Source organism: Typopeltis vanoorti, chromosome 16, assembly GCF_054136105.1.
Source record: "Typopeltis vanoorti isolate ZY-2024b chromosome 16, IOZ_Tvanoo_1.0, whole genome shotgun sequence".
Classification (NCBI taxonomy): Eukaryota; Metazoa; Arthropoda; class Arachnida; order Uropygi; family Thelyphonidae; genus Typopeltis; species Typopeltis vanoorti.
Window position 1 is genome coordinate 78,167,614 of NC_143564.1, and position 14,545 is coordinate 78,182,158.

Here is a 14,545-nt window from a genome sequence, read left to right on the forward strand (position 1 = left end):
CTTTGCTGTTCGAAATAAATAGATAACGTATTCGACATTTTCCATATTATAGTGAATGAAAGTAAGAAAAAATAATTCAATTAAATAAATACTCACATTTTCAGTATGCTAGGATAATCTTGTCTTTCAACCTATAGAAAAAAAGGAATAAGAAATTATTCTAAAACAAAATGGATAACACTGATTCTAATGATAGTGTCGTTATTTAATTAACTGTATGCACTGTTTCTTTTTTTTTTTTTTACCTAAACCATCACCCCATGACAGTGAAATCATGAGGTTTTCTGAGAGAGGTTAGCGGCTGATTGTATGTCTACTATGCTATGTTCTAAAAATAAAAAGTCAAAATATCAATCATCGGTAAAATTAATCGAACATTAATAAATTAAAGACTTAATTCTGTATGTTAGTCAAGTAAATATTAGTTTAATATCCAACGTTTCACTGACTGATATCTGTCAGCATTTTCAAAGGAATACACTGGTAAGCAATAGAAAGTAACAAAAACTAGGAAACTAACCGGCAATTCTAAAAATTATATAAAGTTATCACTGTGCGTGATACAATGATATAATACACGTGTCGCAAGTGCAACACGCGTATTATATTTGTTTTATTTGTTGAGATATTTCATGTAATTTTCATTAAAGTTCATTTTTTTTTTTTTTTTGGTTAAATGATCTGATTAGAGTTTTTCATATATCTGGTAAGATTAGGCCTTGATTCTTATTTAAGTTACCTGTTGAACGGGCGAATATAGCAGCTTCTTTAAATGTTCTGGAATGGTAGTTGTCTTCTATGTAGGGCATATGACTCATATCCCATTCAATATTATGGTTGGTAGAGGCAAAGTGTGAAGAAAGGCCTGATATATTATCAAAACTTCTAGATATCTGTCCGATGTAATTAATACCGCAAGAACAAGGTATGCTATAAACTCCAGAGTATTTGTAGAAAGGATGGCTATCTTTCGGTGATCTTATAAACTTTTGAATGGTCTCAATAGGTTTGAAGGTTACTCTGATATTATATGGTTTTAGAAGAAGAGCTAATTTTCTGGATATGGCACTAACAAATGGAATTGTTATAGAGCTGATGTATTGGGTTTCATCTCGTTGTCTTCGCGGTATGTCACTAAAGAGAATCTTGTTGATGATTCTTATAGGGTAGCCATTTAGGGATAGATCTTTGGATATTTTCATTAAAAATATTAAAAAGGGTTATAGTTATTGAGTTATAGTTTGCCTTAATGTATCATTATGTACATGTTTGATTTTGAATGCCTTCAGAATGCAATCCTCTATAAAGAAAGATTTAACTTTCCGTAAAAAAAAAAAGCTTACTTTCTAAAAAAGAAATTAAAAAAAAAATAAATGTCAATACAAAACTCTACCATTCCTTAAAGAAACACCTGACTAAAATTCTGCACTGAAAAACATTTACTATCAAAAACGAAGATCATGTTTATAGCCTGTAAAGAAACAAATATAGCTTATTCGTCAAAGAATGACTTGTTTCCCGCTGATTATCATCATCCTGAAAATATGTTTCCTACTCATCTGCACAAAGGTCTCGTCCTGCGATACCTATTTTCTGACTAGGTCTTTTTTAATTGGAGAATACCACGTCATATTGTGGCATATTACAACAAACAGATAAGCGAACGGTATACTAGAACAGATAGTAAAACTCGATCACAAGTGATTTATTGCTTATCCATCATGTCGCTAACATGAATGGTAGCAACGAACCATTTCTATGAAAACTGTAAAAACCATAAGTGTAAAAATACAGCGAAGTCTTATTGAAGATGGCTGTATTTTTTGTACAGTGATCACTGTGATCATTAAATAAATAATAATGATATTATTATTTATTTAACTAACAACTGAAATTAGGAGTGCAAAACGTCGTCGTTCAGAAATTCACTGAATTCAATATGAAACAAACATGGTCTGCACTTAATGGACTATTAAGCCGAAAAAGAAAAACCTCCTAAAAATTTTTAGCACCAAAAACGTCGGTCAAGAGAAGAACCAAAATAAAACTATTAACCCAAAGTTCACAGCAAACCATGTATTTCCCCCCGTATCCAAATTGGAAGCTCTTTCACAATTAAAGCGAAAGACCAGTCTAGGAATTCATCACAAAATCAGACTCAGAGACCACTTAACACATTTCGAACAACTAAATCCTATACTTCTGAAACTTGTGAACATGATATTCGACACCAACACTATTCCCAAACTAAAGAACGCGATAGTTACACCTATTTATGAACAAGGGAAAAGAAATGACGTTCAGAACTACAGACCTATAGTTAATTTGCCTGTAATCTCTAAACTTCTTTAAAAAGTAACACACACACACACACACACACACACACACACACACACACACACACACACACACACACACACACACACACACACACACACACACACACACACACACACACACACACACACACACACACACACACACACACACACACACACACACACACACACACACACACACACACACACACACACAAGACTACAAAAAACTACTTATAGAAATATAACATCATCTCACAAAAGCAGTACGGTTTCCAAAAAAACGAAGGTTTGGTGTGGACTTTGGGTTAATAGTTTTATTTTGGGCTAATGAGAAAAGTATATTTTTTATTTTGAGTTGTATGATATTGTTTGTAGAGGTATAGTTAAGCGAACACACACACACACACAAAAAAAAACGAAGGATGCAACGATGTTATTAGGGGACATTATAAACGAACTAAATAAAGCTGTAGATAAAAACAAATTTGTTATCCTCATGCTTCCTGACCTAACCAAAGCTTTTGACACACTTGATCATGAAATACTGCTGACCAGACTATACTCAGTCGGAACAAGAGGGATACTGCATACCTGGTTTAGGAATTATTTTAAAGACAGAACGCAAATAACAAAAATAGGCAGCTGGGGAATACAGATACTGCACGAAGTCCCTCAAGGAGCAATATTATCACCCACACTGTTCAACATATATATATATATATATATATATATAAAGGACGTTCAGAACTTGGCCAAACAAAGTCAAATCTATCAATACGCAGATGATACAACACTAATAATGTCCACACATATATTAACATTGATCTCTACAAAGCACAACAATCCTAAACAAAATAACTAGTTATTTCTACCACAATTCAATTATCACGCAACACTAAAACGCAAATGCTAATCATAAAGAACCAAAGAATTATGCACCTTGCACCACTGACGATATATTATAGTCACACATACCATTGCATTAACAATGGAAGCTGTCACTGTTCCGAAATCGCGCTCGTAATACACATCAGATACCTTAGTTTATACATTGGCAACCACCTTAAATGGACTAAACATATAGAATACCTTCATAACAAACTACACACTATTGCTGCAAAATTTTTCAAGAAAAAGATATGATGCCAACCAACGTAAAAAAACTCATATAATCATGGAATTTGTGAAATAATACTAAGTACGGTATAACTGACTACGCAAACACAGCAAACATTCACTTATCAAATTTAGAAAAACTTCACCGAAGAATCGGTTCAACGGTACTTTGGAGATCCAATATACCCAGATAATAAGCGATCCCGCTAATGGCAAACCACAAAAATCCTGAACATAAAGAATCTAAGACACTATTTCAGTAACGCTTATCGTAATAACAACAAAACATATCGCATGACAAGACCAAACACAACCCTCAACACAGCCAGGCGCTACAACAATTTGTATGGAACGGCAGTGAGGGAGCATCTTACACCCACGCTACTCGACAAATTGCCATGTAATCTAGAACATCTAAATAGCATTGTGTCAGAACGCTTAGTACTGCAAAAGTTGCTATCAGTATCACATAAAACATAACCACAGCAACAAACGTTAACAATAACAACAACAACAACAAAAAAGAAAACAGTTTATTCCCCTATCTTCAGAAAAGCTAACTCTTCGAAGTCAGTGGGATTACTCCGCCTCATCATCCTTTTACAACTAATGTTAGCACCCAACTCATTTTCATAAATATATCATTTCTGTTCCTTTATATTATCCTGTGCAAAAGTTACACACAATCAAAAATAATTAATTAGTTTAATTTCTTAGTATTTTATAAACCTTATTTAAAATGAACAAAAAATGAAATATTTATTGCATCAAACGTAATTAAATTAATACTAATAAAATTACTAAATGTAATGTAATATGTATTAAGTGATATATGAATATATGTATAGCGTAATAATATTACTATGTAATATATGGATATTACTACGCAAAATGTAATATATGAATATTACTTTTTAAATGTAATAATATAATAATATTACGATATAACATGAAACTATAATGGAATAAAAACATTTTATTTAAATTATTAGTATTAGTATTATATTATTCCTGGAATGCTGAAGAGGCTTTTAAAACTACGTTTGGTCTCTGAGCAGAGCTTTCAGATTATGTAATCTTTATTCCATTGTATGAGGTTGTATAATATATACACAATCAATACATTTTGCTTTCTTTAATTTGTAATTAAAGAAAGCAAAATGATATATACACGAAATATATTTTAAACCAAATTACTAGAGATATGCTGCAACATAAATAGCTGATGTACGATTTTCTTGTAAATTAAGTTTAAAATTCAATTTAATTAACTATGAGCTGTCACCTTACTGTAAGTATCAAATATTCTTTCCCCCTACAATTAGCCTATCTGAAATCTATGTGAGATTGCAAAATACGAAATACTTCTTACGTATAGGTATCAATATAACGGAAACTTCCTTAGAAAGGCTACCATGTATTTAATTAATAACTGCTGCATCAGAACAAATGATCAGGATAGTATAAGGCTAGTGGTTCCATGAACCAATTGGTGTTTGGGGAAAATGTATGTAATCTACGTGTTGCCAAATCAGAGAGCACTATTTAAAGAATTATATCCATAGCACGCGATAGGATAGCGTGTCATCAGAAACTATATTAAAAAAAAAAACAATGCATATTATATACGGCTCGCACTCAAAACACACACACACACACACACACACACACACACACACACACACACACACACACACACACACACACACACACACACACACACACACACACACACACACACACACACACACACACACACACACACACACACACACCTGAGGGCATCATGTGCTAAATTAAATATGATAAATGTATTTTCTACAGTACTGGTACGTAAACAGGTCTGCAGAATTTAGAACAGATACGTGGTCAAATATTTATCTGACATTATTCCGTGTTTGTCAAAGAAAACCTTTAACAGTGCTTCTAAGGAAGACTCTGACTCAGGAAACTGTCCGTAATCCCGTACAACAAAAGTATGTTTTCAGAGAAATGATTGCTTCGCAGACGAACCATTACTAATTAATTATGGAAACCCACTTACGAATTAAATGAAATTATGGAGACTTTAACATCTATATAAACAAAAAAGAGTAAAGTAAATATCTTTGGTTTGTCCTAGTGATTGTGGTAACTTTTTTCATATGCTCCGTCTTTAAGGCTGTGTGTTTCATATGCTCCGTCTTTAAACTGATTAGTACTCGATGATTATGTTCCGGAAAAGTGAAGACTATCAGAAAATTTATGTAAGTGATTTAATTGAGGTATCATTCTTAGGACATCTGGCACTCCAAAGTATTCTTTATACGGCATACTTCACCATCCAAGCAAACACCAGCAGGATGCAAAGGCCTTCTATTGCCATTATGTTATTCAATCATATGATGGAAAATATTAATTCTTAGTGTAGCCTTTTTATATGCTCCACAAAATTCGCATCAAAACAACTGGAAATTTTAGAAATTTTAAACATTTTATCATTATGTAATGCTAAGAAATGTGGAATTTACGGCTATCTTTTTTTTTTTTTTTGGTATATGGATGCCTTGTAAACTCTTTTTAAGCATATTTGCTAATGAACTGCATCACTGGATCTCAGATTTTAGCCCATAAGGTTAGAATTTCTCCGATTGCTCTCTTCAAATACATAAAATGATATCCAAGATGTTTCACATGCGCTAAGTCAGGTTGTACTGACTTGAGCATGAAGTACGAATTTTAACAATTCGTGGACTTAAGTCAGACCACCTGGTAGAAGATTCATAATTTTTAATTAAAGATATTTCGGAAAATTTCATTCATCTAATATATTTCCTGAAAGAGAATTAAAATAATTACACCATACAGTGAAATAATTTGTTGAAAAATAAAGTTTAACTTCTATTTAAAAATAAAATTTACTTTAATTTCATAGTCTTCTTAAAATGTTTATGAAGTTATAAAAATAGTTTTATTAAGATGAATGATTTGGGAAAAATATTTTAAATTTGGAAACAAAACATATAATATAAGTTTATCTAATAGGTTCGTCCCTTTTTTTTTTCCTGGAGTCCAAAATGTCACTACATTTTGCACTTGATTGTGCCTGTCAAATTCAACTATTTAATTAAACATTTCGGAACCAAAGATAAAGCATAATCTTTTTTTTTTTAAATGCAGCTTATTCTGTGACATAGCTAAAATAAAATAGTTTTAATACTTGATATCAATTCACAGTTAAACGACCTAATAGAAGGTCCATAATTTTAAATTAAAGATATTTTAGGAAAATTTAATTCATCTAATATATTTTCTGAAAGAGAATTAAAGTAATTACACCATACAGTGAAACAATTTGTTGAAAAAAAAGTAAAACTGCTATTTAAAAATAAAATATAAAAATAAAATATAAAAATAAAATAAATATTTAAAAAAGAATAGAAATATTTTAAGTTTTGAAATCGTTCTTAATATCATGAAAGTAGGCGAATTTTCCCTATTTATAGATCTGTCGCTAATATTAGCACCATATTAGCGCCTACTTATATCAGCACCTCCTTAGCTCAGTCAGAAGGATGATACGATATTTGCTCCGCGGTCGGAAAGACCTATGTTCGAATTTTGTCTTGGACGCTGGGCGGCACCTTTATAAATTCTTTTCAGGTGATCTGGACTCATATGAAGATGATTGTTCCCTCAACAACTAGAGTTTTTATCCATTGCGAAACATACAAACTGGATGGAATTCACACAAGCATAGTCAGGAGATATACAAATGACTTCACAACTCTAGCCGCCTTTTCCATAGTTTCAGAATCCCAATTGATATTATCTTTCAGACAAATTTGAGTGTCACAAGAAACACGTGAATTCAGGTAAAATTTTAATTTGTATTTAAATTCACTTGTTGGTTTACAACTTGTTTAACTTGGTAAATAATTTCTAAATAAGAGGAATGTTAATTTCCGATATGTTTTAAGATGAAAAAGAAAAGTCCCGTTTCTACAAATGTTTAGTTTTTAATTTGTTAAATAACTTCCTAGATATTCCTTCTGTTTCTGTATTTTACAAAGACGCCGTTTATTGTTTTGTTTTCAAAGTAATAATAATGCTCTTTGTGAGGCAGCAGCAGCCTTTTAATTATGAAAAGTTATAATGTGAAAAGTGTGAGGACGCAGGAAACAGTAAACATGGTTAACAGTGATCATTTTCTGTAGCCAAACTGATTTTCTTATTGCATGTTACTCAGAGTTGTCCTAGATAACCCAGTATAAATTACAAAGTAAGGTAGCAGTCGAATTCATTACAGTTCCTGAAGCGAACATCATACGTATGAGCTAAGAAATACACTGCTGAGGCTTGCAGCTGTTTAATATGTATAATAATATTTAGTATTCTGAAATAGTAATAATTATGACATAAGTTAATTACAAAATAATAATAATAATAATAATAATAATAATAATAATAATAATAATAATAATAATAATAATAATAATAATAATAATAATAATAATAATAAATTAAGGTGCCGGATATAAAGCATTCTCATGACTATTAAAACTTGTTCACCAGTAGGTAATTTTCAATATTTGAGAGACATTCAATTTCCCACCATGTTCAACTGTTGGCATGATTTATTACTAGCGGCATTCGAATTTGCCCTTCCCTTGCTGGCTTTCATATTGCATAGCCGAAACTATTAAAAGGTGAGGATAATTCGAAAATAAATCCTGATTTGTAAAAAAAGTACTTAAAAGTACTTATCTTTGACATACTAGGCCAGCTTTTTTTTTTCTGAAAATATGTTAATCGGGGTTATTATTTTTTATTTTAAAAAAGAAAACTTCTTTTTATAAACTTGGGATTTTGAAGAATCCTCGAAGGATTCTTCAAAAATCTTCTGAGGAATTCGTGGTTGTTTTGCATTATAATGTTTTTATAATGAACCAAAGAAATACCCAATACCAACAATATTAGCAAGGCAAATTAACGCCAATATATTTTGAATGTGGAAATCGATATCACTACTGAAAAGTATTGGAAGAATTTCTCATTATATTTGAGTGGCTTAAAATTCTAGTTGTTTTAATTACTTGGTATTATTAACTAGATTAGTAGGTAGTATTTATAAGCTGTTTATTTATTTTCAGAGTAAGCTAATTTTTATGCTTTTAGAGTTGCCTTTCCTACTCCCCACTCAAACGTTAAGCGGAACTGCTGTAAAGGATACTTCTCATTATGTACATACTACATGCAGAGAAGTGATCAATTCACTGATCGAACGAGTAGAACTACTGAGTGTATCATAAATAATTCATTGATTATAGATCGTATTTCTAGGTGGTAACAAATCATGTCAAGCTATAGATGGAAGTATTAGGTTTCCCGGCAAGGGAGTAACTTTCCTTCTAAAATACTTCCGCAGGCAGAGCAGTTGAAAAGACCTCTGTTCGAATCACAACTGAAGATGAGTTAGCGAGTCCCACATGGTGTGAAAGGCTTTTATTCGGAAACCATAATTTTTCATAAAACCACAGTCTTCTGCAATAAAAAATAAGTTGACCTGAAGGAAATCAAATCCTGTCGTGAAACCTTTGCAAGAGCTTTTAAACTGAAGGCGAGTTACTGATCTCATACGGAAGGTGGTAAGGTTTTTCATCCAGCAAAACAAAACAGATAAACCCGCTGAAGAACAGCAGTTAATAAACATAACACTCTAGCCTCATAGTCTTAGTTGCTTTGGCTATAATTCTAATCAACATAACATAGATTTAAGCTCAGAGTAGTTGAAAACACGTTCTGATAAATGAAAAACGTATCGGCAGAATTCAACGTTATGAGAATACTTTAGGATAACTTTATGAGAATTATTCAACTATACTATAAAACTCCAACAAAATTTTTAAATCTGGAAACATATGTAGTAAACAGTCTATAATAATTTAAACATCAACTTTCAACTCACGAACATTTCTTACGTTTTCATTCAACTTTGTTTTAATGTGCAGAGAGCTTTCCTTCATATCTAGAAATCACAGTGTTTCAGCTAAATCAATTTACAAAGAATAAACATTATTTCGTGAAAATGAATTAATTTAGGAAGTCGATGAAATCTGGAAGGAAGGTCGATCAACAAAATTCCATCAAAATTAAAAGCTGAAAAAAAGTATATGAATAAGTGAGATTAGAGAAAAACGGAATAGTGTTTTTTTTATCTTATCACCATCAGCCATTATAAGTCCACTGCTTGATGAAGGCCTTTCTAAAATGACTAAGATTGCCTGTCAATGGCGTTTCTTCCCCTGCAGTCCTAAAAAAATCTGATTTCATCAATCCATTGCTTTTGGTAGGAGTTGTGGCTGTTTTTCTTCCCATAGAATCCAATCCAGTACTTCTCTCCATCGTTGGTCTTATTTTCGAGCAACATACCCGGACGATTGCCACTTCAGATGTTTCATTCTTTCTATACCGTTAGAAACTTTAGTTTGAATTCTTATCCAAGTATTCTTTTGTGATCCAGTCTTGTCATACCGAGCATAGTTTTTCCATGTTAAATTGTGCTCTTATTTTTTGAGTTTCTTTTGCTTGCCTATGTCAAATATGTCAAAAAGGAGTAGAATGCAGTGGTTAAAAGCTTTTCTTGCATAGTGGTAATTGCCTTTGGAATATTGAGTGTAATTTTACAAATGCTTTCCACTCAAGCAACCCTCTTCCCTGGTATTTTGATCCATTGATATTCGTTGTCCTAAATATATGTAATGATCTACTTGTTCAATGTCAAAGTTACTGATTTTTATATTTCAGGTTGTACATAGATATTGAACATAACTTGGGACCTCATTATCTTTAAACCAGCTGTTTTGCTAGCAATGTGAAGTTCGCAGATATGAATTTGTAATTCATCTGGACTTGAAATAAAGATAACTGTGTCATCTGCAAAGCGTAAATGGCTTAAATATCTCCCGTTTATCTTCATAATCAAGAAGTTTCACTATTTCTTTCACTATCTCTAAACATGCTATGGATAGTTTTTAGGATATCGTGTAACCTTATCTTATGCTGTTCTGTATTTCCATAGGGGATATATTTCCATTCAAATTAATTGTTTCTGTTACATTGGCGTATACTGATTTGGTGGTTGATGCATATGGCATCTCCACTTGTTGGTTTTGTGGTGCCTTACGTATTACACAAGTTTTTACCAAATCAAAGGCTTTCTCATAACCAATGAAACCAAAACATAATGGTAGTATTCATTATACAGTTCAATAATCTATTGTACAACTTGAATATGATCTATTGTGATAATCACTCGAAAGCCTGCCAGTTCTTTTGGTTGTGCAAGGCCTAGAGATGCATAGAGCCTACGAGCCGGGGCTTTGTAAACCACCTATAATAGATTGATGGGGTCGCTAGTTCTTCGAGTCATATACTTCACCTTTTTTGTATCAAAATAAAGATAGCCGTTTTCTATGCTCTTGGTAAACATTATTTTTCTTCAGATATAGATAAAAATTTTTGTCATGATATATAATGCTGCGGTGTCATGAATGTTTGTGAATGTCTTTGGCTAGTGGATAATTTTCATCGCCTAGTGTAAGACCACCACTATTTATTAGAGATTTGATGTGGGTCAAAAAACGTACTTCCAAGTAGGGTTGTTTCGGATCATCTAATCCTCCTTAACCTTCCCACTAATATAGTATACAATTATATGTGTGAAGATATTGTCCTAAATATTAATGAAATGAAAAATGTTTGTAGGATTATTAACGCTTAGAAGCTGACGTTTTTTTTTTACAATAACCTTTTGTTCCTATTTCATATTATTAAATTTTAATTAGCTCTATCTTCTTCTCAAAATGACCTGCCATTAATACTTAGACAGCTGATTCACCGCACTCCCTTTCACTCAAATACACTGCACTCCTAAAATCAACAATTTAAGAGTAGTGTTATATTATAAGTTATAAAATCAAGCATTTTAGGAATTTGTCGAGTCCACGCCACGATTTTCAATCATAGATGAACTGGTTATTAAAGTGACAACAGTAATAACACCACTGATTTGTAAAAGTAAATGGATATTCGTAAAGAACAGTTTTCAGCTTTCAACGACCGACAATAATTGATAAATATTAAAATTTCATTAACTTGATCTTTTTCGATTGCTATATTACTTAGTTTGTAATCTTCTTTCATGTTTCAAGTGTACTGTTACATTTTTATGCAATGAAAAATCCACCGATGCTTATGAAAATAGTTTTGGTTATGAATAACTTCATCATTAATAATCTGTTGACAAGAAAAGTAATCATACCCAAATGGTAATTCGAAAACCCATTCCGTTACTCTTTTAAAATTTAGTTTGAAACAGGATGAACAAGTTTGAACTCTGAAAGAAGAGAAAAGAAATAAATTGTAAATTTATTTCTTTTCTCAAGGAATAAATTTATTCCTTGAGAAATAAATTTATTCTCAAGGAATAAATTTATTGTAAATAAATTTGTTCCTTGATCTCGGGACCATCATCGTGATGGTCCCGAGATCAAGGCTGTGAAAGAAGGTAAGACGGCGTCTGGCCATATTTTAACCTTCGCACGCCTACGCCTACCCTTTAACAAGAGTATCTATAGGTCAGCAGGCTCTTCTATTTAAGGGGGATTTGGGAAAATTCGGTAGGGATGCGTCACATGTCAAATAAAATAGTAAAAATAGATAAAATACAATCAAAAGTTGCTAAGACTACGGGGATGTAAATTATTTTCTTCATTTCAACGCCAGCAGAAATCGTGAGATGTAAGAAAAATCTTGGATATTTTCTGTTTTAACTCTTGAAATAAAAATATTTGATTAATTAGGGATCAACATGTGGACCATACATTATTCTAGAAATTTCGAGTATTTTTGCTCTTTTCTATGATTAATAGTAGCATAAATGTCAAAAGGTAGTGAAGGAATATTAAAAATTATTTTAAGGATTCCTTAAATGTCAGAATGATGCTTTTGATTTCCAAGTTTTCCAAACTGATTTGTAATAAAAAATATGAAGCGATTCTTAAAAAATTATGAAAAATATAAAAATGTGTCAGACAGATTTTGTTTATTCCAGTCATTAAAAAAAATCCGTGGCAAATATTAACGAACTAAAAGTCTGAGACCACTGACAGAGGAGAGGACGAACGCCGTAGCGTTGTGAGACAGATATCATCGACACTAGTACAGCGTTGTCATGGAAAACACATCTACATAGGTTTCAGTGCGCATGCGCTACAGTAACAGTTCCAGCACGGCTTTGAAACGGCTGGGTCGATGAAGCCGACCAAACGTAGCAGAGACGTCCTCCTCGTTGTCGCAGTGCCGTATTAGAGGCTGCTGGTGCTAAACTATTCAGGAAAATTCCATGTGATGGAGTTGGTGGCTTAGTGTTGACGGACGGGACCAGAATTTACATACAAGCTGACCATGAAGCTACGCGGCACACACGATGACATACATCACGATGATGGTCCCGAGATCAAGGCTGTGGAAGAAGGTAAGACGGCGTCTGGCCATATTTTAACCTTCGCACGCCTACCCTTTAACAAGAGTATCTATAGGTCAGCAGGCTCTTCTGTCTAAGGGGGATTTGGGAAAATTCGGTAGGGATGCGTCACATGTCAATCTGTGGATTTACATCGCGATATCTGTCACCATATAAGTTGAAATAATCATCTGAACTAGGAAAACTGTCCAGTTCACAGTAAGCTCATCATGTTACGTAAAAGAAGGCATTTTCCACGAAGGGACGCCATATGTCTCACTGTTGTTTTCATTTCCAGAAAACTGACTCATTCTTAACATATTTTGCTCTTTTCACATTTTATTTCAGTTTCGGGAAATTCTTGATTATACCATATTGAAACATTGTTGACTGATTTTTCTGGTTTAACAGTTTATATTATTTAATCTGACTACTTCTTGACATTAATTTTTCAAAATATACTGAAGTGAAACTTCATTCAACTTAGAAGTTGAGAGCAGTACCTTAGTGGTAATTTAGTTTATCATATGTTTTCTCCACTAGATGACAATCATTTTGAATTTGAAGAAACACTGTTTACTAACTTCAGATCAGCTACTAAACTATCTATATATGTGTAGACGTAATAACAGAGGTGCACCGATCGAGCGTTCGGAATAAAAAAAAAGACAACATCGTAGTTAACGTTTCCCTCACAAACAGAAATGTAATTCAGTTATTCAGTTTAGTAGGTGATGTTAACGGATTTTTATATTGTGTATGACATTACTATCAAAAAATATATATTTTAGACACCGTACACTGAAAAGTTGGCTAATACAAACAAAGCAAAACACATGCTCTCCTGTAGAAAATTCATTTCGGTTCAAAGAAGTTATACGCCATAAACACTAGCTCGACAAACTATTCTAAGCAACTTTGTTTTAGACTGAAGTAACATTTTCAAAATGTGCAGTTTGCATTTTTCTGGCCAACGAATCCCCTCTCGATTTTCAAGGTTGCTAAATCATTAAATCAACTGGGTCATTCACTAGCAGGAGCTAATTTCGGATTTTTTTTTAACATAAATTATGTTGCTCGAAATTGCAATAACAACAGCAACAACAATTTTGCTAAATACTCTTATTTTCTCATGGAAAAAAAGTGTAGTCATATTTTGGATTATTCAATTTGAATATGATTTAAAGATAATATTTAATATAAAGTATTTGAATTTTATTAATGTGGATAATAATAAAAATAAAATATTAACAAAGTTTAATTCTATGAATGTTAAATTATCTTAAATAATTAACATTTAAGTTATTTAAATAGAAATTATATTCGTATGCAATTCTGATCAATAAAATGTTAAGTTTGTTGCTTTATTCTTAAATATTAATTACAGACATCAATATGTTTCCATATATAATTTGCACAGCAACTGTTATAGAATTTCTTGGTATGTGCGTCACACACCACGATAGCAGCCATTTTGGCAGATTAAATATTATCAGAGCCTGACATACTGTATAATACTCTGGTCTAGCAGATTAAGGTGTGCATAATGGCAGTGATACTATATCAATAATATTATTGGTATAGTATCGCTGACATCAATAGA

The 14,545-nt window shown here is 32.3% G+C and overlaps 1 protein-coding gene across 1 annotated transcript in view; it reads left to right on the forward strand.

Moving 5' to 3' along the window:
• Positions 1 to 12,884: 12,884 nt before the first annotated feature.
• Syt4 (Synaptotagmin 4) overlaps positions 12,885 to 14,545 on the forward strand; it is a 124,972-nt gene continuing 123,311 nt past the window's right edge. The window contains exon 1 of the mRNA XM_090406471.1: positions 12,885 to 12,954. Coding sequence (XP_090262597.1) covers positions 12,885 to 12,954 — 70 coding nt within the window. The remainder of the gene's footprint in view (positions 12,955 to 14,545) is intronic.